The sequence below is a fragment of the Adiantum capillus-veneris genome, chromosome 5, assembly GCF_014529385.1.
Source record: "Adiantum capillus-veneris isolate H3 chromosome 5, ASM1452938v2, whole genome shotgun sequence".
Lineage (NCBI taxonomy): Eukaryota > Viridiplantae > Streptophyta > Polypodiopsida > Polypodiales > Pteridaceae > Adiantum > Adiantum capillus-veneris.
In genome coordinates, this window is record NC_140935.1 from 128,799,993 (window position 1) to 128,827,602 (window position 27,610).

General features: G+C 41.2%; 1 protein-coding gene across 1 annotated transcript; it reads right to left on the reverse strand.

The window, feature by feature from the left end:
• Positions 1-16,594: 16,594 nt before the first annotated feature.
• LOC147458092 (uncharacterized) lies at positions 16,595-17,203 on the reverse strand. The gene has a single exon (XM_086513394.1). It carries the CDS (start codon positions 17,201-17,203, stop codon positions 16,595-16,597), a length of 609 nt encoding a protein of 202 aa, XP_086369520.1.
• Between the last annotated feature and the right edge of the window lie 10,407 nt (positions 17,204-27,610).

The window sequence follows — 27,610 nt, forward strand, 5'->3', positions numbered from 1 at the left end:
CCTGGTAGCAGGTTTTGCGTCAAAATTGTCGGGACTGTCGTACTGTCTTCCACGTGTATTGTCCGTAGTTAGGGTGTGTTTGGGTCTGCTGCCACTCTGTCCAGAGGAATGTCATGTCACCCATTTGTGACAACATCCCAATGAGGAGGGCATATGGTAATTATAAAGAAGTTGGAAGCTCAAGAAGCAGGTAGTATGCTAGCAATATGAGTCAACAAAGCAATGCAAAGAGAGAGAGAGAGAGAGAGAGAGAGAGAGAGAGAGAGAGAGAGAGAGAGAGAGAGAGAGAGAGAGAACCCATCAATATATGTAATTTGAAACCTAAGTAAAAATTCAAGAGACTACTAGCTTGAGAGATCTCAACATCTAATTATGATCTATAATAACACTTTTTTATTTCGACACACCAGAGGGCCCACATGGGGGAGGTGCTTATCCCTTCCAAAAAAATTTCATGTTACATGGTCGAGCAAGGGCTATGTATCATCGGGCAAGAGCCATGCGTAGGCATCACCATGGCCACCTAATTGATGCACCATGTGCCGGGAACAATGGAGAGAATTCGTAGCAACCAGCTAAGAACCTCCTCCTTGGGTGACCACTCCAAGAGGAGCATGCACTCGAGTGTCCAAGGGCAAGAGCCCTAGCAATGTGAACACCAGGTGGACACAAGCTGTCCCTCTAGAGTGTGACCCAACAGGGGATTTGAACCCACAACCCGTAGGTTGAGAGGCCAAAGCCTTACCGTTAGACTAACTCTTAGGGGACATAATAACACTTGTTTATGTTTACATTGATATATTATTGCATTGTATCGTAATATATCTTGTTTCCCACCAGTGAGCATAGCCAATATATGAAATACAAAATGGATTTCACGGCATAAAAACAAATGATATTTCTTACAAACAACAAAATAAAATACAGAAATCTGTTGTTTGATCTCTAGTTTACTTGGACTTCTTCTTTTTCTTCCGTGCTTGTTTTGGCTGCTCAAAAAAAAAAGTTACTTCATGTATGTAGAGCCAAACTTACACTATATCATCGAGCATCTTACATGTCCTCAAACATAGTCTCATCCTATAGTAAGGAGTGACAAAATTTTGAAGATTAAAAAGAAGAATGCCAAGTAAATTAGAGATCAAATGGCAGAGTTGTGGATTTTACTCCGCCGTTTGGAAGAACTGCCATTTGCTTTTAGGTAATAGACCGTGAAAATTGTTTTATATTTCATACATTGGCATTGTTCATTAGTGGAAAGCAAGATATATTATGATACCATGAAATTATAAATCAAGGTAGACATAAACAAGTATTATAATAGATCATAACTAGATATTGGGATCTTTTAGGCTAGTATTTTTGCTTAGGTTTGAACCTACATATATTGATAGTATCTCTCTCTCTCTCTCTCTCTCTCTCTCTCTCTCTCTCTCTCTCTCAACCCCCTCTCCCTCGTGCTCAGCCGCTAGCCCCCATTAGGAAAAATATGAACCCCAAAGGGGCCTTGTAAGAGAAACCAATTAGATTTTAGTCAACAATAGGATATAAAAAGGGGGGGGGGGGGGGCATGGATAGCCCATATCTACATACCTCAAAACTATATCATGTAACATATCTATGGAAAGAGCTCAACAATGCGCTCCAAATGCACTATTGTCTGATAAAATTTGAAGTTAAAATTCTCACGTTATGGCCATTCAAAAGAATGCAAAAATTGGTAGAACCGTGGCCACAAGCCCATTCTCATTGGTGTAGAGAGTATATTCCAAAACCATCTTTGACCCTAAAGGGCCCTTTTGGGGTTCATATTTTTCCTAATGCCTCTTCCCTAGATTTACTTCAGTATTGTGAGGGCTCGTCTGAGGCAGGAAAAGAATCGTTTCGACCAAGCTTGAGTTCTCTGAGGATTTGGAGTAATGCTCTTAGTGTAAAGCAAGGGAGTATTCACGTCAGTTTTAGAAGGTCTGTTTCTGAGGTTCAACAGTAAGGACGTCCCCCTTTTCTTGGGCACTTCTTTTAGGGTGTTACCACTCAAGGAGAGAGGTACACGTACTTTATGCAAAGCCTCACACGAGGTGCCTGAGAATGTAACCACACCTAAATCGAAAGCGAAATTTAGGCGGAGGTTTCGAGAGAGCACACTCTTGCCAAGTTCTGTGAGGGCAGAGAAACTTTCTAGAGTCAAAGATGACTTGATGTGTGAGAAAGTACAATTGATGATTAAGGCGGAGCTGAGCCTTTTGAGGGGTGACATTGAAAAGGAGATATATGTAAATGTAGAGACTTACAAAAAAGCATTGTATGCAGATATGAGAAAATAGTTGGACAAAAAGATGCTTGAGAGAGAGAGAGAGAATCCATCAATACATGTAATGTCAAACCTAAGTAAAAATACAAGAGACTATTAGCTTGAAAGATCCCAACCTCTACTTATAATCTATAATAACACTTGCTTATGTTTACCTTGACTCATAATTGCATGGTATCGTAATATATCTTGCTTTTCACTAGTGAATAGAGGCTGTATATATACAAAATACAAAAACGGTTGTCATGGCCAAACTACAAATGACAATTCTTTCAAACAGTAAAATAAAATCCACAACTTTACCATTTGATCTCTGATTTACCTGGCCTTCTTCTTTTTCTTTTGTGCTCCTTGTTTTAGCAACTCAAACAAAAGGTTAATTCATCTATGTAAGGAGTCTATGCAAACTTAACACGTGTACTCTAAAACACTGTTCTTGCAACTGTTTGACAAAAATGAAAACATAAAAAGAAAAAGGTCAAGTAAATCAAAGATGAAACATGTGAATTTTATTCTACTGTTTGGAAGAGCTGACATCTCTTGTTAAGCAGTGAAACTCATCTTGTATTTCATATACTGGCTCTATTCACTCATGGAAAGCAGGATATGTTACGATACTGTGCAGTTATAAATCAAGGTAAATATAGACACGTGTTATTAAAGATCATGACTAGATATTGGAATCTTTCCGACTATAGTAGTTTCTTATACTTTCACTTAGGTTTGAACTTACATATATTAATGGGTTCTCTCTCTCTCTCTCTCTCTCTCTCTCTCTCTCTCTCTCTCTCTCTCTCTCTCAGCCCCCTCTCTCGCGCCTAGCTCTTAGCACCCTCTCCCCTAGATTTGTGTCAAGATTGTGAGGGCTCGTCACGGCCAACAAAGGAAATGTTTTTTAGCAGGCTTTACTTCTCTGAGGATTTTGCATATTTCTCTTATTGTACAACAAGAAAAATATTCACGTCGATTCTGGAAGGGTTGTTCCTAAGTTTCAGCAGTGAGGGAATTCCCTTTTCTTGGGCACTTCTTTTAGGGCGCTACCACTCAAGGAGAGGGGTACAACTAAATGTGAAGCCTCATAAGAGGTGCCTGAGGATGGACCAATCAATTGACCTCGGGGATGAAAATATTTATAAAACCCCGCCTAAATTGAAAGTGACATTTAGGTGGAGGTTTAGAGAGAGTCAGGTTCATTGAAAGCAGAGAAACGTTTGAGAGTCAAAGATTTCTTAATGTATGAGAAGGTACATGTGATGATTAAGGCCGAGTTGAGCCTTTTGAGAGATGACATTCATAAAGAGATGTATGGAAATGCGGAGACTTGCAGTTCCCCTCCATGGAAGCAAAGGACTTTTTAAAGAAGAGACCAATTCTTAAGAAGACAGGTATCTTTCTTGGACTTGACCTCACGCTTTAGCAAATTGTTCACATGCAGGAGGTAATGCCGAATATTAGAGCGACAAGGAAAAAAGGTAAGATTTCTTTTTATTGAAATGGAAGGGTGGTGATATTGGAGCAACTCTCTATATGACAGTGCGAGACCTATGGGACCACTCTAAAGATGGTAGCATGTAATTGTAATAGGTCACTTCCTCTTCATGTAGGGGCATTTGAGGATAGCTTTACGGAGAAAGACATCGTCTTTTACTCAGAGACACAGGGATAGCTTATGCCATAGGTGACTAGATATAGGTGGGAGACATCTTGCCGAGCAGAGACAAAATCAGAGCACAAGGATAGACCATCAAGAGTAGGCATCCTATTTAGAGAGGAGCTACAACCATTTGTGCACATTGTTTGAAGAGATGCTCCAGCCAAATACATATGGGTGAGATTTGTGAGAGTGCACGTGTGCGGAAACGTGAGGAGGGGGGGGGGTGGGGAGGGAGAGAGAGAGAGAGAGAGAGAGAGAGAGAGAGAAAGAGAGTAACATTTAATGGCCTAGAAACTTGTGTGTAGCGGAAAATAGCATGAACATAGTGAGCATTCCATTAGAATAGATTCCTAATGAGCATAACAAGAGTGCTTGCATGGAGAGAGCAACAAAAATCATAACACCTAGTTAGATAGGCATGAACAATACTTCAAAAGCGAGAGAAATTAAGCTATTGACAACAGTTGAGGCCGGATTTTAATGGATCCAGTTCCCCCTCCAAAAGGTTTTGTATTATAGAGCTCCCCCATCAAGGGAGACATTTTACAATACAATTCTTTGTGTTCCTTCAATAACTAGCTAGTGCAATGAAGATGGAAACTTCAAGCACTAAGCAAACACTTATAATAAAACACAACACCAATTCTCTCATGGTCTCAGACCCAAGACCTCACACACCTTCGAAGATGGTGAGAGCTAGTGGGGTATGAGAGTAGATTGAGAGGAAAAAGGAGTAGTCTTACCAGAAAGATGGACATCTGATCACATAATCACTCATATTAGCATTGAATATTATATTAATTAGCATGGTAGAGGAGATGAGCATGCATTTGAAGCTTGGCTCTTGGTTGGATTTGCATCACAAAGCCAAGAGTTGTTAGTGTAGGCCTCCCTTCTCACAAGCTTGGAGTAGGTGATGAGCTTTCCACATTAAAGCTTGATAAGGAGAGAGAGATTATTCTTGCTTCACGCATGAGCTACTGTGAGTGTGTGTGGAAAAATGGCTTTGAAAAATCAGTCCTCTTCTCTCTCTCTCTTGGTCGACCCCCCTTGCTAAATCCTCTTGTTGGCACCTCATTGGACCTCTCCAAGCTTAGCGATTAGAATTTAAGAAGCATAAGTGATAGCCTTCTGACATGTGTTCCCACTTCCCCTTTTGTGAGAGCTTTTAGTAGTTAATTAATGCAACTAAACTCTCATTGAACCCCTTTGTCTCCTGGCCAACAGGAATCAGGCAAGCCATTGGGCTACTGAATGCTCATTGAACCGCTTGGGAGACTGTCCAATAGTCTTCTAGAGAGATTAATTCTTATTGGTTCTTTTATTAAGTTCTTTCAAATAAATTAAACTAAATTTACTCTAGCCTAATTCTCATTGGTCCAGCTACATGGCCATCCAATAAGATTTGAGTGTACCTTGTGGGAATTTGGGCTACGGAGTTGACATGTGTCCCTCATTCCCTTTGTGTAAAGGAAGGTTGTGAGTGAGTGTGTGTGTGTGTGTGTGTCTCTCTCTCTCTCATCCCCTACTTACAGGGATCACCCCCTCCAATTTAGGAATCATGAAGACTTTTTTGTACACACACAAAGCATTCAATTTTTCTAAGCTTGACCATTGGACACAACCTTTGATTTTTGGAACCTTAGCATTTTGGAAGTCTTAATGGGCTGAACCTTAGGGTCTTTAAATCCCATTGTTGCGCATTGCTCTTTTGAAGATGGCCCCCCCTTTGGATCCCTATTGTCCTTCCTTTGGATCTCTATTGTGGCCGGTCTGCCAGCTTAACCAATATTCTAGTTTTTTCTCCCCTGGCACTTTTCCCATATTAAATGATCAATTTAACATGAGAAAATCATTAAGGAGAATTAGATATTAGTTATGATGACATTACCTCTCTCTTGAAATCATAGTCGTCCTCAACTATGGGGTGGAGAAGATAAAGCCTATTCAATAGTCCTTTTTCTAGCGGGAAGAGGATCCCTATCTTACCCTACGACATCGTTCTAGAATGGATGACTAATACACATGGTGCTTGAGAGCCTAAGCTGTCGCAAGCATGTCTACACATTAGTCCTATTAATCTTTCGTAGTAGAGTGACAAGCTCTACTCGGTGTTTGGGAGACGCCGTCTCCGCAAACTTGACTCTAAGCATGCATACTAAACATTTGTGCACAATAAAGAGAAAGAGAGTCTTATTAAACAAAACATTTATTCAATTTAAACATTTGTACATTGGCTTATGCTAGGGAAGCATTGTAAGCATTGACAAGGTTTAGGTTATCCTTTAATTGTATGCCTTGCATCCATCTAGCATTTTCAAAAGGATAAACTTAATAAGATATTGTCGGATAGTCTTACCACCTCTTAATACCTTGTATTCATGTCGAAGATTGGACTCGGGCTGCAAGACCTCTTCTTGGCCTTTGATCTCCAATGGGTCTTCAATAGTTGGTTCTTGAGGTGGCTCTCCTTTGTAAGGCTTTAGTAGGCTCACATGAAATGCGTTGTGTATGAGCCAATGCCTGAGAAACTTGAGTTGATAGGCCATCTCATTGATTGGTCTAAGAATCTGGAAGGGACCATAGTACCTTTTTGCTAACTTAGCATAGTACTTTTGGTGTCCCATAGGATTCTTGCCCGTGGTGTAACTTAATCGAGCCTTGGTAAATTTAAGTAATACCCAATCATTTTCTTTAAAGGCTTGGGCTCTTCTGTGCTTATCAGCAGCAGCCTTTTTCCTTTGCTGTGAGATAGAGATAGCATCCTTAATCTTTTGGAAAGATTCTTGTAGGTCTTGGCTATACTCATCTGCAGCAAAGATCTTCCCATGTACCTTAAGTAGCAGGGGACTTTTTGATCTTCCCTCAATTACCTTGAAAGGTGATTTTCCCGTGAAAGTATGTTTAGTGTTATTGTAGGCATACTCGACTAATGGTAAGTACTTCTCCCATTGGGACCTTTGATCTACTTCCGTTACATAGACTTTAGTAGATCAAGAATTGCTAGGTTAGCTATTTCACTTTGGCCTTGCCCCTAAATTCTCAAAGAGACCCTTCCAAAAATTACTAGTCATTCTAGGATCTCTATCCAACACTATGGACATTGGCAAGCCATGCTACTTGAAGATTTGTGAAATGAAGAGGGTTGCCATTTGATGGGATTTGATATTCTTTTTGAAAGGTATAAAATGAGCTTGTTTACTAAACCTGTCTACTATCGTCCATATTCTCGTATTCCCATGGATAGACTTAGACAATCCAAAGATAAAATCCATGGATATGCTCTCCCATGGTGAATTAGATATTGGCAAAGGTTGAAGCAATCCAGGTTGCTGCCCTCTATCAAACTTCATCTTTTGTCATACCACACATTTAGAAACATACTCTTGTATGTTTGATTTCATGGTAGGCCAATAGAAATATGTTTCAATCCCTTTTAGGGTAGACTGAATTCCTCTATGCCCCACATAAGGAGGAGCATGAGATTCATAGATTAATATCTCACGTAGTGAGTTAGTAACGCATAGTGTACTGCCATAAAGAAGATAAAGATCTTATAAAGTAAATGGTTCCTCTTTCTTCCCTAGTGCAAGGGCTGAAATCACATCTCTAAAATAGGAATCAATAGCATACTCATCTATCATAGAAGATAGATCATTGTGAGTTGCTATAACCGCATTCACTCTCAGCCATCTTGAGAGTGCATCGGATACTTGATTATGCGCCAGCAATGTGAGCAATATGAAAATGAAATTGCGAAAGAAAATTTGCCCACCTCATTTGTTTGTCGGAGAGCTTGCTTTGTGTCATGAAGCACTTGAGGCTTTGGTGATCCGTTCGCAGAATGAAAGGAGTCCCCAATAAGTAGTGCTTCCATGAGTCTAAGGCATGTAGAACGGCGAGGAGTTCCTTTTCATATATGCCTAGAGCTTGCTCAATAGGGTCGAGCCTTCGACTTTCATAGGCTATGGCGTGCCCTACTTGGAGAAAAACAGCTCCAAGGCAAGCACCACAAGCGTCACATTGGACCTCAAATGGCTTTGAGAGATCCGGCAGTGTAAGCACATGTTGAGGGATAAGATTTTCTTTAAGCTTTTCGGAAGCATTGTTCTCCTTGACAGTCCATGTATACCTAACGTTCTTCTTTGTTAGGTCATGTAATGGTCCTGCTATTAGTGAGAACTTTTCTATGAAGCGTCTATAGTATGCACACTTACCTATAAAGCTTCTTAGTTCAAGAAGATTCCTTGGATTAGGCCATCCTTTTATCACCTCTTACTTTGATGTATCCATTTGGATGCCATCTTGAGAGATAATGTGACCTAAATACTGAATCTCTTGTAAGAAAAACTCACTTTTCTTTCAATTAATATAAAGTTTATTCTCCCGTAGAAATTGAAATATTACATGGAGGTGTTGCGTGTGTTCGTCTAGTGAATTAGTGTAGATGATGATATCATCAAGGAACACTCCAGTAAAGGTTTGGTGAGGCCTGAATAGCTTCTCTATCAAGCGGTTGAATGTGGTTGGTGCATTGGTCAAGCCAAAAGGCATGACAATGTATTCATAAGACCAAACATAGTGTGAAATGCAATCTTTACAATGTCTTGATCAACTATCCTTATTTGATGATAGCCACTTTTTAGGTCAATTCTACTAAAGTAGGTCGACCCTTGTAGCTTATCAAATAGGTCTTCTATCCGTGGAACGGGAAACCTATTTTTTATAGTGATCCTATTTAGTGCTCTATAGTTGACATTCATGCGAAATGTGTCGTCTTTATTTTGCACTAATCATTAGGAAAAATGTGGACTCTCCTTGGGCCATATAGGATTAAGGTTAATTAGGCTCCAGCCAATAGGAAGAGAGCAATGTGTATAAGTATAGAACCTAAGAAATTAGAGAGACTAATAGGGTTTTCCACTCATTTATTGCTTTGTATCCTAGAGGGAGGTGGATGGGTAAAAGAGGGAGGGGGGAAAAGGGGGGAAGGGGGGAGTGGTGGGTCCACAGATACGTTTTTGCAAAAACCCTAAAATTTTAAAATTTTCAAAAAAAAAAAATTCAAAATATTCCATCCAAAACTCCCCCCAAACCTACCCTATGATCAAAAAGTCATTTTCTCACTTTAGAACCTTTTTCCCAAGACTCCATTCCTCCATAGCCCCTTTCCATAACACAGAGCTCGCACTCTCTCTCTAAACTCTTACACCTTCCTCCTTCTTCAAGCTCTCCATTGCAACTTTAAGCTCCCACTCTCTCTCTAAACTATCTCCCTCCTCCTTCCTCAAGCTCTCCATTGAAACTTTAAGCTCCCACTCTCTCTCTAAACTCTGTCTCCCTCCTTCCTCAAGCTCTCCATTGCAACTTTAAGCTCCCACTCTCTCTCTAAATTTTGTCTCCCTCCTCCTTCCCCAAGCTCTCCATTGCAATTTCAAGCTCCCACTTAAGCATCCATGGCAAACAATGGTCAAAATAGACACCCCAAACCCATTATTCAAAGTATGGTTCTCCACAAGTCCAAGAATGAGGAGCAGCAATGGGAACCTCAGGTTTTTCAAGAAGGTGCGTGGGTTTACATGCAACCTTCCGCAATCGGTCCCCTTCGTGTTCGTGAAAGAACAAACGTTGATTTCCATTGGAAGGGAAGACTAATAGGCTTCAAGCAAGTAAGAGACAAGGGTACGGTGGCAATCGTTCAACTTGTTTTCATGTTTGGACACATGCGTCAACGAGGGATCACCAACCCAAGGGATTTTCCTTGTAATTGTATGTCCCTTGCACTTCAATGGTTTTGGTGGTAACAAAAAAATGGACTTTTTACATCTCACGGACTGTTTTGTTTCTATGTAGATGTTTTCCCTTCTAGTCTTGTGGAGGAGCAACCACTCTCGTGCCTTTCAGGCACATTTACGGCCATGCATGCAAGTCTTGGGGATATGCTCTTCTCCAATACAACTTCATCAAACCTTGCACGACAAAGGGTGTTCTTCTATACCCACAAGTACAATGTACCTACAGATGAGGAAGGCTACAGAGAGCTACAACCTTTGGAGGCTACAACCTTGCGTAGCATGGAGTGGCCAAAGCCAGATGCATTCACTGTAATGTCTTTGAAATCCAAGATTGTAGCTGATGTGAGAGCATCATTAAAATTTGGAAAAGCCTCACATTCCATTGGGCTTGGATGGTGTTGTCCTGCTCATGTCTTCGCTAGCATCTTTAGATCTTTGCCTTTCCATCATGCAAATACTATGTATGTTTGGAAAGATCTACAATACGATACATTGAAAGCCATCCTTGGGGAGAAGTGGGGTATCTTGAAGGACTTCACAACAGAGATCGCTTTCATTGTCAGGTTGGAAGTTTCGGCATTGCTATCCGTTTCATCAAGGTGCGCTCCACCCTTTACGTGCGGTACTTCTATGAAAGATGGATGTGCAAGGTTGGTGAATGGATTCCATTGAAATCCACCAATGCTACAATTGAGGTATTTGATATTGCAATCAAATTGTCGAGTGGTGTCGTTGAACCGTCCAAGTGAACAAGCATTGGACATTGGCCAATGTGCGGGAGCACTTAGTGATAATGGGTTTAGAGCATGGAGAAGATACAAAATTTTGCATCGGACGATATAAGATGAATGATTTTTCTCTCTTAATTATTTTATATTTATGTTCTTTGGATTATTCCCTGCTCTAAGGTGGGTATGCTATTTCGTTTTCTTTTTGCTAGATTCGTAGCCGCATGGAGAGCACAATTCAAATTGAAAAGGCGTGGACTACGGAAGAGAATTTGATTTTATCATTAGAGTAGTTCTGTTTAGTACTTAAATTTCTTATAATATCACAATTTTAAGTTCAAGCAGATGGTTGTATCAAATTTTGGCAATGCACATTATCTTAAAGTCGTAGTGATGTGTTTTTAGAGTTAAATGATTGTAATTTAATTTGAAAGTTTTTTATAACTTCTTGTTATTTGTGTTACTTTATGAAAATTGTTTAATATTTTAATTATTGTTATTAATTTTTTGTGGGGAGGGGGGGGGGGGGGGGGGACGCGTGCTATATAAAGCCTCCTAAACCCTTCCATTTTCACAATTCACCTACATAGCCTATTCACACTCTCATTTGAGCTCTAGCACTCTTTACATTCCTACCTTAAAAGCTAGCATTATGGCATCCTCCTCCACCCCTCTCGAAGCCATGGCGTTACAACGCTTCCAAGCGTTTTTACAAACAACCGAGTGGCAAGATCGTGACAATCTTCACAATTTCTTTACCCAATTCCCTGATGTGAACGCAACTATTCACCTAAACAGCCAATCTTTTCAGCCTATCTTGGAATTTTTTGAATTCTACATCGACAAGTATGCTGTACCAATTGTCGGACAAGGGGAATTGTGGATTCCATGCGATTTGCTTCGCTACATACACAAAAGCGATCGGCCTTTCACCCAGCGGCTTGAGTGATTTTGTGTAATTGCGGGTGAGGTAGGTTAGTACATTGAAGATTCACGTTTGAAAAAGAAGAAGGTCGGCACCCAGTTTCTAAGTCGCTTGGCAACTTTTGTGTTTCTTCTTGCGGAGGAGCCTGAAATATCTGAGGTGAGTTTGCCTCATTTGCGCCTTGGGGGTGTCGTCAAGGACACAAAGGATCCCATTACAGCGACCTGGGATGCAAGCAAAGAGGGCAATATTCTTGCCCTAACCTACCCAGGAGGTGTCATGGATGCCGCCAAATCCATGGGTGATGAGGGCGCCGGAGGAGACATTAACTCTAGAGGTTTTTTTTGAACACCTCTCCCCAATTGTGATAAATGGGGAGGAATATTTGTTTTTACGTGATCTTGAAAAGACTTTTGAAATCCTCATGGATGAGTGTCTGTCCATCCTCTGTGCCACTGTAGAGTCCTCTGCCATTGACCCCTCCTCCAATCCTTTGGATCGAAGCCTCCTTCCCCTTGGAGAGAGTGTGTTAGATACAGTGGAGTTGGCAATGGTGTGGTGACAGATGCACCGCACTCATCTGTGTCGGAGGATGAGTTTGTAGCTACACGTGCATTGCTTGAAGCCCAACGCACTCCTATGCCTGTTCATATAGATGAACTTGAGAGTGTTGCTATGGCTCCTAATTCATCTATTTCTCTTGACAGCAAAGGCATAAACGATGAGGACGACAAAAAACAAGAGGTATTAATTAATTTTTGTTTTGTGATTACGTTAATTTTCATTGTTGCATTCTGAAATCTTATTTACCTATTGATTTCTTTGTAGAATGTTGTGGAGCTGGATGACCATGATGGTCGGGCAGGAGATGGTAGGCGCCAAGCTTTTGGATGGCAGTCGTCTCTTGCGCATTACCTTGGCAAGCTCCCCCAGGACGGCTTTGCGATAATCCACAAGGAGTACACTCCTTGTGGTCAATTTTGGGTGTCAATGATGAAAGCAATGAGCCGCATCCTATGCCTGTCAACCATATCTCAAGCCTCCCAAGTTATATATCTTGTAAATAAATCTCTGGCCAGTGCTGCATTTGCGACACACATTCGTGGTCGTGTGCTTTGTAACTTGGCCTTAAGCCCAGCTGTAAGTCTAAGCAATGTGGAACAAATTGCTTGGGATGTGCTGCACAAATATCTTCCTTGCGCCCAAGAGCGCCGTGAAAACATTGCTCGCCATATCTTAGATGGCTCAAGCACTCAATAGTTGCATAAATCTTGTAATTAACTCCTTCAAATTTGTAATGAGATATATCACATCTTTGTACTTTGTTATTTCAAATTTCGAATGGGAACTGATTTTAACTGGTACTTTACATCTTCTGTATTGAGTTTATGGTACGATAGACAGTACGTGATTGGTTCTATCTTGTGATACGATTCTGCAATTCTTTGAATCAAAATATAGAGTTTTTTCATATAAATAACACCAAAAAAGGCATAATATCATTGTAATCTTATAAATTTAGCCTAAAAAAGGTTTAAAAAGGTTGTCTAGGGGCCTACTGCAGAGGCGTGAGAAGGCAAAAGTAAAAGTTACTTTTGCCTTCTCGCGCGCCTTTGCGGCAGGCCCCTAGATAGCCTTTTAAAACCTTTTTTAGGCTAAATTTATAAGAATACAATGATATTATTCCTTTTTTGGTTATTCAATCAACCACACTTGGTTGACAGCTCTTCTATCCACATCGCTCTCTCTCTCTCTCTCTCTCTCTCTCTCTCTCTCTCTCTCTCTCTCTCTCTCTCTCTCTCTCTACTTAGTTTTACTTATATCACTTAAAACACAAATGTACACGACTCGTTATATTTGAAAAAACCATGACTCGTTATATTTCAAAAAGATATCTTTACATTGCCAAAATTGCATAAAAGTCAAATTCAACCTCTCTCTCCTCTAATTCGACGCGCAAGAGCTAAATCCTTGGGCATTATTGTCACCCGTTTTGCATGAATAGCACACAAGTTGGTGTCTTCAAAAATAGAAATTAGATGATATTCTGCCGCTTCTTGCAGAGCTTCTATGGTGATACCTTGAACTCGAAACGCCATTCGATAACTTTGCATGATCTCTTTCACCAAATGTGCGAATGGTGCCTTGCGGATGAGAAGGTATGAAGTTTTTTGATAGTGACGAATCTCTTGCAACGCCTTTGGAATGCGTCGCTTTACAGCAAGAGCCCGTTTTTGAGGGATGGTAGGATCTCGGACATAGGCCTTGCGAGGGCGAACCTTGAAATTTTTTTTCTTTCTACGAGAGGGCTTGCGAGGAGGAGCTTGCGCATCTTCAAGGCCACCATGTGCTCCGACTGGCTCTTCAACTCCACCCTGCGCTCCAACTGGCTCGTCTTCTACATCCTCAAAATCCTCTTCATTTAGTAACCCATGATCACCTCTAGGCTGTCTGACGGCAAAGCGCCGAAGCCACGTGGCAATGTCTTCCCAGCCGGAACTCGATGATTGCTTGGGATCTCCTGTTCGCTCCATGGTGGGCTTTGTGCTTCATTGTCCATTTCAGTTTCTGTGTCTGATGTCACTACCCGTTTATTCTTGCGTGAAGGTTGTCCATCTTGTTGCTCTTCACCTGACCATTCCCTCTCCATCTCTTCTAAGAGCTCTTGTTCGTGTATCCAAGGTGGTTTTTGAGCACCTTGGACGGTTGAGTGAGGGTGAGCAAAAAAAGGTTGATCTTTTCTTGCTGTTTGCTTTGTGCGTGCCATGGTGTAAGAAGGGGAAAGATTGAAAATGAGACTCCCTCTTCTCTAAAAGCCCTATCTTTTTAAAAAAAAAAGGTCTCTTCACACTTGACCATGCCACTTAAAAAAACTCTTAATATCATCAAAATATAAAAAACAAAAAATGGATAAATGGATAAATGGAGAAGTATTATATGCAACTCAACAAAGACATCTACAAACATAAACATTACATTGCATAGCATCATTTGTTTTACATGTTGGGTAACCAACGTTTGCCCACTCTATGGCGATTTTCACGCCACCTAGCATGATTGTCTCCTAACCTCCTTGGCAAGACTTGACTTTTGCGCTCGCTCTATGGCATGACATCTCCCCAAAGAACAACGAAAGAACCAATCAAACATCTCCTTCATGTAGTTGGATCTCGTAGTTCCACCACCGTGACGTGTATTTTTAAAGTAAACACCTTTGGCTCGATAATGTGATTTTTCCATTCCTTGAGTGCTCCACATGTCTAATGAACCATATTTTGACATAAAGAATGCTCCATGCGCATACAAAATATGTTGCATCAAGAAAAAATTCTTAGATCAAATAAATATTTATGTATAGCATCAAAATTTGAACTGAACAAAGTAACTTACCATGTAGTGTGTGATATTGCTCTCTCCCCACGCTTACACAAATGCTTTAGTGAAATTCGAAATGTGATCTTTGAACAAATTTTGTTGCTCGCTCGTGGTTTGGGGTTTCCACATGATTTGAAGCACTAACTCCAAGTGGTGCCACACTTGCCTACGCAGATTTACAAGCACGGGATTTGAATCTTGATCGGTCGTACACTTGCAAAGCGCTTTTCATAGCTCCCATGGAGCATCCTCCTCACTCCTCTCCTTTCGCATCTCTGGTTTCTTGAAAAACCTACGTGCTTTCACACCATTCATAGATACTTTTTGTGGCACTTCATTCATATTTTCCACCTCACCAATGATAGAAACATTGCCACCATGACATCCAATTGAATTTAGAACTGTTTCAACTATTCCAATGGCTTCCACGGATCTGGAAAGCGGTTTCATTGTGAAATGTGAAGCTTTAACAAGCGATCAAATATACACATAAAGGCATGCAAAGTGCAAAAGTGTACATTTGTAAGTGGAAAATTGATAATGGGATGCCATGTTTTATCTTTTGTTGACCGATTGGGGACCTCCATGATAGGACACTTCAACACCGAGCACACGCAATCCCTTGCATCATCATCCATTGACCCTGTTGCCTGACTTCCCTTGACATTTTTCTTTGAAGACGTGGAGCCACGAGTACTCTCCTTGTATCCTCGTACACAATATGGACAAGGAAGAAGTGATGAAGCACCTTGTTTACACCCAGGTATACATTTGATTGTTTTTAGATCACCTCCTAAGTGCCACTCAACATCAAATGTACCTCCTCCATCTACTTCTAGCTTTTCTCCCTCTAGTTGTGCCTTAATAACCTCTGTGATCCACGGGATCATAGAGAAGACCCATGCCAACACCTCACGAGTCTCTTTCGAAACTTCAAAAGCTCCTAACCACCATATTTCTTTTTCCGATTGTACACTAAATGATGATTTCTGAGAATGATCACCGATAGCATCGACTTTTGCAAAAAACATTGCCTCATTCATGAGTGTCACACTCATACGTTCCAATCTCCGTCCCTTGACAATTTGACATTCATCTAGCTTAAGAATAAATATGAGCTTCTCTCCAAGTACTGAAACAACACAGGAATTGAATTGTTATACTAAATGATATTCAATACAAATAAAAAATGACATTACAATTTGTATTACCTTGTGGAGACAAAGCATAAAATTTAACCATAGCTCGTTGTAGTCGTTTCAAGTCAACAAAAATATTGTTGAATTGATGATAACTAAAAGACTTTGCCCCATTAGGAATAGTATTGCCTCCCTTTATATTACCACGTGACTTGGCACTCGTGGAAGAGTACACCATGGATCCTTCAATGTGTTTGTATTCACCAAGGGATTCCCGAACAAGATCATTGTTTGCTTTTTTTGCAAGTTGGACCCTATGTGGAATAGGAAATAAATTCTATGTGATGCCTTGCTCTCGTAATGCATCTTTCATCAATCCATGAAGTGCATGGTATGCATTTGTCATGATCCCAACCTCATCACAAGCTCTCAAGACATCATCCTCAGACACAAGGTTAGAGATCTTTTTTAGGATCTCCTTTGTGATGGAATATTTCATGTGTTTGGCCTTTTCACAACCTATGATGTAAAGTATAGCTTCCTTTGAGATGCATCCTAGGAGAAGATTGCAACAGTCCTCTTGTCTAAAACTTCCACACACATCTTGTATATATGTCCTATTTCAAAAGGTGAACTGAGTTACAAATTGATGGAAATTATTTGAGAGTTATGAACACTGTGAATTAAAAAAATACCTGGTTTCCGTTATCCACTTCTTACATGCCCCTCCATTAGAGACTAAGTTTTCAATGGAAGAGAACTCCCTCTTACGCTCACGCATGCCAAATGGAGTGGCTTTTAGGTGCATCATTGCAATCTGTAGCTTAGTTACCTCTGTTTCTGTAGCTTTCATCTCCTCTTTAAGATCTTTGAGTTGTTTCTCTGTGGAATGTAGTTGTTGTTGGAGATTTGTGGAATGAATGTGTAACACTTGACATTGTTGTCGGAAATATGCCGACGCACCTGCGTGATTGGAGTCCAATCTCTTACAATACCCAAGAATACCACGTTCTCCTTCTCCCACATATTTGATTAAGCTTGGGAGTGTATGGAATGTCAGATGACAGCCCACGAGCGGATCTTTTGGATACAACCCTCCATCAAGCCACAAGTCAACATTGGTTTCTCCTCGAAACCGTCGTACGGATGCCGGTTGAAATGCTTTCTCGTCATTTTTTTTTGTGGGAGAAAATTCGATCGGTAGACGCAGACTAACATTAGTTGACCTAGTAGATGACGGCGCATGTGATTCATTGGTTATGTCGCGAAGAGACATGGTGAAAAGTTATGATGGGGGAAAAATTTGATAAGATATACTTTTTGGGATAAACAGACAATTTTTGGGATAAAAAGACTTAAAAATATATTTTTTCATATATAGGTTCAATTTTGTAGCTCAAAGGAGGGAAATTTTTAAATTTTAAAAATTTCAATTTTTAGGCTTTATTAGATGGACGTTTTGATGATGTGGCATTATCTATTTATTCTTGGAGTTAATGTAGAGAGGGACCCAAGGAATTTTAGGTTTGGAGCTTATAAAAGCTAGATTCTTCTAAAAAAATACTGTTATATATATATATATATATATATAGAGGGACCTTTTGAAAGCTTAAAAGATCCATTTTGAAGATTTTATAAAAAAATCATTTTTTTGGGGTGAATTGATGCACGAACTGAAAAGTGGATTTTGTCATAACTACTTACTCTTTTTGTTTGGTGATAGGTAGAGAGAGAATGGTTCTTCTCTCTACTTTTACTCCTCTCTCTCTTTTTACTCCCCTCTCTCTCCTACTTTATCCCCCCTCTTCCTCCTACTTTACCACCCTCATTCCCTGCTTTCCCCCCCTCTCCTATCTAGAGAGAAGTTAGAGAGAGAGCTACAAAAGTAGCCCTATTTATTGTCTTTGTTCCCTCCATCCCCTACAAAATTAGCTTTAATCCCTTAAAATTAGGAATCCTTACATGGCCCCAAGGGGGTCCAATTTTTTCCTAATGTAGCACGGGTGAACAAAATGGAGATGAGCTAGGCCTAACCATGCCCTTCTCAACTAACTCATGCACTTGCCGCATACTCTCCTCTTGAGAAACTCTATAAGGAGGTTTATTAGGAGGTGAATTCCTGAAAGGAGTTCAATTGCATGGTCATCATTAGGAAGAGAATGGAGTTTAGGGGCCCTCTTTACTTGGCAATTTAAGGGAGTCAAACCTTTAGTATCAAGAAAGAGATCGAAGGACAACTTTTGAATTCAAACAGGTAAAACGGTTAGTTTATTTAAATTCAAAGTTTTTCCCAAAATAAAATTTAAAATCTAACAGGCAAAAGTATATCATGTAGCATATCTATGAAAAGAGCTCAGCGTGTAGATTCTAGATCTATAATCTCCGCTCAAATCGGAGATCACATGTAGGAGTTAAGGAAGGCCCAAAATCATAAATTTATCCTCACCCTTTTTAGGGGGAAAAGTGGATCCTTTGACCACTCTTACACCTCTCTTACACACCCACCATTCTTGCACACATGGCATGTATCTATTCGTCCAAATTTTAATCACCTCCATAATCTCATGGCAAATAAAGGGGCCCTCCTAGACCCCATCCTCTTCCTAATGCATTGCCTCGTTTAGTAGGTAGTTCACAAGGGATGTCGTTAATAAAACATCTTGAAATCCGTTGAGAAAATTGGATAACTATAATTCTTTTTGGTAGTTTATATTTTCTTTTGCTAAAGCATTAGGTTCATTTTGAGAGTCTTTAACAAAAATCTGTACACGGTGATGGAGCAAACGACGCCATGCGCACACTCACACCCAGACAACTCAACACCACACAAGGAATTTACTTGAATTTCTCACCTCACTCACCACCACTCAAGAGATCTCTTAAAAATCTACCCACAAGCTCAATTCAAACTCCAAACGCCTCGACCTACAAGCCCTTGCCTGCCCGCAGACACTACAAGGTGAGTCGAGTTGATCACCACTTGAAATCACACTCGATGGTGACCAAAATATACAAGAAAAACCATCAAAAAATCAAAAACTCCAGCCACAAAATTCCTCTCTCAAACCATTGCAAAAGCTTCACCAAACTCCACTCTGTTGGACTCTTTGGAGCAGCACCAACCCTAATGGCACCGATACAGAGTCACATAGTCTTGTAGAAAGCCGCACCTTCTTCCCTCAATTACTTGCACACACACATCCATGGAAGCCTCAGAACTTCAATAGACTCTCCCAAGTGCAAAATTGAAGAGAGAAAGCTCTCATTCACTCCTCTACACACTCGAAAACAGGACGCGAACCCAACGGGACTGCACTAGACCACCTATACGAACCCTGCTTCCTCCCACACACACACAGATGAAAGTGTTGATATTGCTCTTCAAAATTTCTCCCTCAGACTTAACCATCACGACACCGTGAGTGATGTGGCAATTTGAAGCCATTTCACACCTTTTTTGACCTTTTTTGGCCCAATTTTGATCAGTTTTGACCCTCGGCAGGCATTTTTTGCGAGAAAAATCCCACGGACTCCAAAATTCACAAAATTTTGGATGCTTGATCCTTAATAACGAAATCACTTTTCCACATCCCCACATTCTATTTTTGACCACTTCTAGGATGGTGCACGCCTCACCGCAGATCAGGCAGCACCATAAATAGATAATTACTGCATGTCCCAGAATTCTCGAGTGGGATGAGAGTACCCATACTTGTTGCTTGCATTATTTACATTATATAAAGCTCAAAAACATTCTCTAGAGCCAAAATAATCCACCTAGAACCATATCCAAGGCCCCGATACCCTATCCGGGCATGTACATATGTTCGACTACTTGCATGTGAACCTGTCTATTCACAATGTGTACACGTTGCATCTTTTTTTTAACTTGACACCACTTTGAAAAGCTCCCAAATGAATGTACTTTTACATATTTTTGTACATATGACCATTCATATAAATGCTACTTTGTACACGCCACAAGCGGTTTATCATCATTGCCCACCCTCTAGGTAGAGCATTTATGCTCAACCAAGAGAATATTTGCATCTGGAACCACATCCCTCGCAAAGTATTTCTTCAATTTATAACCATTTATTTTGTAGCACAAATGTTGACCAGACAATTTTTTCAACTCATATGTGCCATTAGAAATTACATACTTCATTCTATATGGACCCAACCATTTGTCCCTCAACTTCTTCTGAAAAGTAATATCCAAGCGAGAATCATACTTCATCACCAGATCTCCCTCTTTGATCTCTTTCTCTGGCAGCATCTTATTCATTTTCTCCATCCTTGTCTCTGCTTGTTGAAGATAATAATCAATGGCTTTCTCTCTATTCATTCGCAACAACTCTAGAGAAAGAATTGTTTCTTGCAGCTTGTCATTATGCTCACCTTGCATTCTGCATAACAACTTCATGGCATCCATCTACATCTGTATGGTCATAAGAGCTTCCTTTCCATAAACAAGTTCATATGGTGTAAACTGTGTTGACACTCTATACGCAATTCTATAAGCCCACAAACACTTTTCCAAGTCCAAGTCCCACTCTTTAGGATGCTCTCTAGCATACTTTGATAGCATCTTCACAATTTGACCATTGCAATTCTCAACCAACCCATTGCATTGTGGGTAGTAAGGAGAAGAATTCCTATGCTGAATTTTCAATTTCTCCAGGTTAAACCCTGGTCCACGATCAGAAATAATAACCATAGGAGCTCCAAACCTACAACACACCTGTTCATATAAAAAAGAGGCCACTCTTCTTGCTGTTATATCTTTTAGTGCTCTTGCCTCCACCCATTTTGTCAAATAGTCCACAGCCACAAGGATATACCTTTTGCCATTGTTGGTCCTCCGCATTGGACCTACAACATTTACTCCCCCTTTTGCAAATGCATCAAAAGACATTATAGCCTTTTGAGGCTCAGCCAAAAGCTTTCAATTTGCAAACATTTGGCATTCGTGGCATGACTTGCACCAAAAATAAGCATCTCTCATCATAGAGGGCCAACAGTAACCTGCTCTCAAAACACGAAAGACAACCTGATCCTTGCCTTGATGGCCTGTTTCTTCATGGCAGTGCTCCAAAATCAAGCCTATCTCTTCTTTGTACGGCACTTTTCTCAAAATGCTATCCTTTCCATAAAGCATGAGATCCTCACCTAGCAATGTGTAGTTTCTTGCTTTTGCAACTATTCTCTTACACCGAACCTTTGACATGCCCTCTGGACATTGCCCTTTACCAAGAAATAATTCTACATCTTGCAATGATTCCCTTCCTGCATACAAGGCTTCCTTGACCTTTAAAGGAGCTACCAAGGCATCCAACTTGTCCCTAGCCAACTCATCAGCTTGTTTATTCTGCTCACGAGGAACACGCTTAAATTGTATCTGCTCAAACTCATGCAAAAGCTTCTTGATGCCATAGAACCACTTCTTCAAATTGTCTTTCTTCACATTCCACAAACCAAGCAACTGATTCATGACTAGCAACGCATCCCCCTTTGCAATGACCCTCTTCAATCGAAACTCAACACACTGCTTCAACCCAATGAAAAAGCGTGAGATACTCGGCCTCATTGTTACTTTCAGCTTCATCAAGATCGTAAGCTCTAGAAAATATTACATCACATTTTGGGTTCTTAACGACTACCCCACCACTTGCCTTTTGAAGAACTTTCTTGTATGCACCATCAAACATCATTGTATACGCAACTGTAATATCTACTTCCTCTTCATGATCGTCTTTGTCAACCCTTGGGTAAGATGGAAGCTCCCCTCCCTTATGTACCAGTATGTCTACCAAGTAAGCTTTAACAAAATGATCCACTTTAAACTCAAGCTCATACTCTTGAAGCTCCAAAGTCCACTTTAAGATGTGTTTGCTAGGCTTCAAATGTTGTATTACATCCGACAAAAGATTCGATGTGGTGAGCACATAGAACTTTTGGGGCAATAGATAGGTAAGTTGAACCTTCGACAAGCAAGAATCAAGGCAAATACCCACTGTTCTATTTCCGTGTAGGAGAACTCACTTACATTCTTCATCTTGCTCTGAAAATAAACTCGCTTGAAGTTCCTTCCTTGCTTTTGTAAGAGAACCGACCCAAAAGCTACCGACGCACACTAATAGATACATAAAAAATTGACAGCAAGTTGGGAGGACTCACTGTTGGTAAAGCACACAATACCTCCTTGATACCATCAAAATCCTATTGCATGTCTTCATTCCACTCAAACCCTTGAACTCTTTGACTCAATTTTTGGAGAGGATACACATACTGACATAGCATCCAAAAAAAACGTGACAAGTACCTGAGCTTATGCACAAATGATGCCAGATCCTTTGTGTTGCTGGGCGGATCCATAATCAATAAAGCCTTAACTTTCTCTGGGTCAGTTTCTATTCCATTTTGGGAAACCACATGTCCTAGCAAATGGACTTTGGCATGAGCAAATTTTTACTTCTTGGGGTTGAGTTGCCCACCCTCTTGTTGAAGCCTTTCAAAACTCAACCTCAGCTTCTCCAAATGTGTGATCCTTGAGCTATAACACCCAATGTCATCCATGAAAACACGAATGAACTTACCCAAGTAGGGACCAAACACTCTATTCATCCATCCTTGGAAGGTAGCATATGCATTAAACAGCCCAAAAGGCATTCTTTTGTAGGCGAAACAACCCCAAGAAGTAATGAAGGTTGTCTTCAATAGATCTTCAATTGCGATCAAGATCTGAAAGTAGACAGAAAATCCATATATGATTGAGTAACGTTCATGACCTGCAACCTGATTGAGGATTTCATCTAACAATGAAGCTGAGTATGCAGCACTAACCAAGGGTCTACAATGGTGCGTCTCGCAAGGTGTACAACGCCTTAATGTATTTGAGGATGCTCTACTTCTGGTAAGGCAAGTAAATGGAGCATGGACATGCAAGAATCCTAGTTTAAGGACTCACTTAAGTGGTGTAAAAACCTTGTTGGGTAAGTTTGAAGAAGTTCAAATACACCATATCCCAAGGGCTCAAAACCAAGAAGCAGATGCCCTAGTAAGTGAAAGACTACAAGAAGTGGTGGTTGGAGCAATAAAACTAAAGCTCCCTCTATTTCAAGGAAGTGATGCCTTGCCTGACATCATGCATTTTTTGGAAACAGGGGAATGCCCATCAGATTTAACAAAGGGACAGAAGCAATGGCTAACGCGGAAGGCCACAAGGTATCGACTCATCAATGACAGTTTGTACTGTAAGGGTAAGGACCAAATACTCAGGAAGGTCCCTCTCTCTCAGGAAATCACGGGAGTAATTGCTAGCTGTCACGATGGGGTTTGTGGTGGTCACTTTGCCCTAGACATAACAAGTAGGAAAATCTTGCAGGCAGGCTTCATATGGCCTAGCCTCAACCGTGATGTACACCACTGGTGCAAAACATGTAAGTTGTGTCAAAAGGCCGGCACTAGGTCACTTATGCCTGAACCACAGACACCTATTCTCTCATATGGCCCATTTGAAAAATGGGGTATCGATGCCATTGGGCCATTACCTAGGGCCAACTCAGGAAAATTCTACATTATCATGGGGGTCGACTACATGACTAGATGGGCAGAGGCTACAGCCACCACTAGAATCACAGCGGTAGAGGTAGCTAAATTTATCTATAAGAACATATGTTGTAGGTTTGCCACACCTTTAGAGATCATCTCTGATAGAGGGCCAGGTTTCAGAGCAGACTTGGTAGGAGAATTAATGCAGAAACTGGGCATTACAAGGAGGCACTCTTCACCATATTACCCTCAATGTAATTGCCTAGTTGAAAAGGTAAATGGAATGGTTTCTAAATTATTACCAAGCAGGTAAACAATCATCCCGGAGACTCGGATAAGTATCTACTACCAGCTTTATGGGCCTACAGAACTTCATTTCGTACATCCTTGGGATTCACACCGTATCATCTAGTATTTGGTAAGGAAGCAATCTTGCCCATTGAAGTGCAACTACAAAGTCTCAGAGTAATGGCAAGCCAACTTCAACAACCCAACATGCATTTGAGAGATCACATCATCAACTTGGAAAGACTGCAGCTAGACAAAGAAGAAGCAATAAATTATTATGCAGCACAAGCAGAGCATAGACGGCTTAGCTTTAATGAGCATCTCTGGAAAAAAGAATTGAAGAAAGGATTGTTGGTGCTCCGCTATGACAATCGCTTCGACACGCGCAAGGATAAGAAACTCCTACTCCGATGGGAAGGTCCTTTCATCATCAGCAAAATGTATGCCAATGGAAGCTAGCAGCTTATGGAGGCTGATGGAAAACTTCATAAAACCAGGGTAAATGGTTGGCGACTTAAACCTTATTTTCTTCGATTTGACCAGGCTCCACCAATTGACATTCCAGATGAGGACACACCATCAGCCGCCACCTCCGACGATAATGATCAAACAGATGAGCTAGAGACATGAATGCCTCTAGCCAAAAGGGGAGGGCTAATGATGGGGGCTTTTCACAAGCCAAGCTCCCTTACCCCTCTTCTCTTGTCCCCACCCCATGAAAACCCCCTCTTAGGGAGGGAGTGATAAAAGACATTGGAAAAAAGTAAGAAAAAATAAAGTATGATTATGTAAATATATGAGAAATGTAAAATAGGCCACCTCATGCCTGCAGGGCAGCCCATCCCCACCTTGCCTCCTTTTTCTTCACTGTTGCCCCGCCATGTGTCCCTTTTCCTCTCCTCCACTCAAAAGGTCAACCCCCTCTCTCTTCCCCTTGTCCTTTCTCCTTTCTCTCTCCCCTCAAGCTACCCCACCTCTCACCAATAATGCATTCTAACTCACCAATAATGCACCCTAACTCACATGCAACTTACCCTATCTTCCAAAATAGTATACCCCACCCCCCCTTTCTCTCTCCTATCATATCGCATGACCCAAATACCCCCCCCCTCTCTCTAAAGGGCTCCATGTCTCTTGTCTTGTAGCTAAATAACCTCCCTCACACTCACACACACTCAGTTTCACTAAAAAAGGTGCCCACAGACCCATCCCCACCCGGTGGTTACCTGATTTTTCTTGTGTTCACACATATCTGCCCACAGATTCACCTCTGAACTCACTCCTCTCTCTCCCCTGTTGTAATTAGTTTATTCTCCATGTCATCTCTCACTTTTTTGTCATCAACCCATCTCTCTCTCATGAGACTGCTGTTCTGACACATATACACACAGCCAGACAAGTGGGGCCCACAGTCACATGGCCTATGTAGATAATGATTTCTTCATTTCTAAATCCTAGAATATCTCCCCCCTCCTCCCCTATATAAAGAGGGGTCACCATCACACAAAAAAACACAACATCACCAAAGAACACACTATGCACTGTGTGTGCCTAGTGCACACACACACACACACACCCACACCATCACCATCACCATCACCGCAATCACCATGCTTGTCTTGAGCATGACCTCTACACCCTTGGCTATGCAAGATGAAGGGCAACTAAAGGAAGGATGATGGCCATAATCCTCGTGCGAGTCTTCTCCATCAACTCCCACCTATCCGCCATGTGCTCTACCACTCTCTCCCTTCTCATTCCCCTACCCTATGCTCCCCATTTCATCGCCTAATTCTCTAAATAAAGCTTGAGGTTTTGTGAGTATGTTTTCTTGCAATGTTTTTCCCATGTGAGGTGTGCGGAATCGCCACCTAGTCTTGTGTTTGGAGTGAGCTTGTGTATGTGTGAAGGGTGTGTGGATTCGCCATCCTTTTGTGGTGCCTAAGTACTAAGCCGCTATACCCCCTCCCTCTCTCTCTCTCTCTCTCTCTCTCTCTCCAAGTACTTACCCAAGTAGGAACCAAACACTCTATTCATCCATCCTTGGAAGGTAGCATATGCATTAAACAGCCCAAAAGGCATTCTTTTGTAGGCGAAACAACCCCAAGAAGTAATGAAGGTTGTCTTCAATAGATCTTCAATTGCGATCAAGATCTGAAAGTAGACAGAAAATCCATATATGATTGAGTAACGTTCATGACCTGCAACCTGATTGAGGATTTCATCTAACAATGAAGCTGAGTATGCAGCACTAACCAAGGGTCTACAATGGTGCGTCTCGCAAGGTGTACAACGCCTTAATGTATTTGAGGATGCTCTACTTCTGGTAAGGCAAGTAAATGGAGCATGGACATGCAAGAATCCTAGTTTAAGGACTCACTGAAGTGGTGTAAAAACCTTGTTGGGTAAGTTTGAAGAAGTTCAAATACACCATATCCCAAGGGCTCAAAACCAAGAAGCAGATGCCCTAGAAGTGAAAGACTACAGGAAGTGGTGGTTGGAGCAATAAAACTAAAGCTCCCTCTATTTCAAGGGAGTGATGCCTTGCCTGACATCATGCATTTTTTGGAAACAGGGATATGCCCATCAGATTTAACAAAAGGACAGAAGCAATGGCTAACGCGGAAGGCCACAAGGTATCGACTCATCAATGACGGTTTGTACTTTAAGGGTAAGGACCAAATACTCAGGAAGGTCCCTCTCTCTCAAGAAATCACGGGAGTAATTGCTAGCTATCACGACGGGGTTTGTGGTGGTCACTTTGCCCTAGACATAACAAGTAGGAAAATCTTGCAGGCAGGCTTCATATGGCCTAGCCTCAACCGTGATGTACACCATTGGTGCAAAACATGTAAGTTGTGTCAAAAGGCCGGCACTAGGTCACTTATGCCTGAACCACAGACACCTATTCTCTCATATGGCCCATTTGAAAAATGGGGTATCGATGCCATTGGGCCATTACCTAGGGCCAACTAAGGAAAATTCTACATTATCATGGGGGTCGACTACATGACTAGATGGGCAGAGGCTAAAGCCACCACTAGAATCACAGCGGTAGAGGTAGCTAAATTTATCTACGAGCACATATGCTGTAGGTTTGGCACACCTTTAGAGATCATCTCTGATAGAGGGCCAGGTTTCAGAGCAGACTTGGTAGGAGAATTAATGCAGAAACTGGGCATTACAAGGAGGCACTCTTCACCATATTACCCTCAATGTGATGGCCTAGTTGAAAAGGTAAATGGAATGGTTTCTAAAATTATTACCAAGCAGGTAAACAATCATCTCGGAGACTGGGATAAGTATCTACTACCAGCTTTATGGGCCTAGAAAACTTCATTTCGTACATCCTTGGGATTCACACAGTATCATCTAGTATTTGGTAAGGAAGCAATCTTGCCCATTGAAGTGCAACTACAAAGTCTCAGAGTAATGGCAAGCCAACTTCAACAACCCAACATGCATTTGAGAGATCACATCATCAACTTGAAAAGACTGCAGCTAGACAGAGAAGAAGCAATAAATTATTATGCAGCACAAGTAGAGCATAGACGGCTTAGCTTTAACGAGCATCTCCGGAAAAAAGAATTGAAGAAAGGAATGTTGGTGCTCCGCTACGACAATCGCTTCGACACGCGCAAGGATAAGAAACTCCTACTCCGATGGGAAGGTCCTTTCATCATCAGCAAAAAGTATGCCAATGGAAGCTACCAGCCTATGGAGGCTGATAGAAAACTTCATACAACCAGGGTAAATGGTTGGCGACTTAAAACTTATTTTCTTTGATTTGACCAGGGTCCACCAATTGACATTCCCGATGAGGACACACCATCAGCCGCCA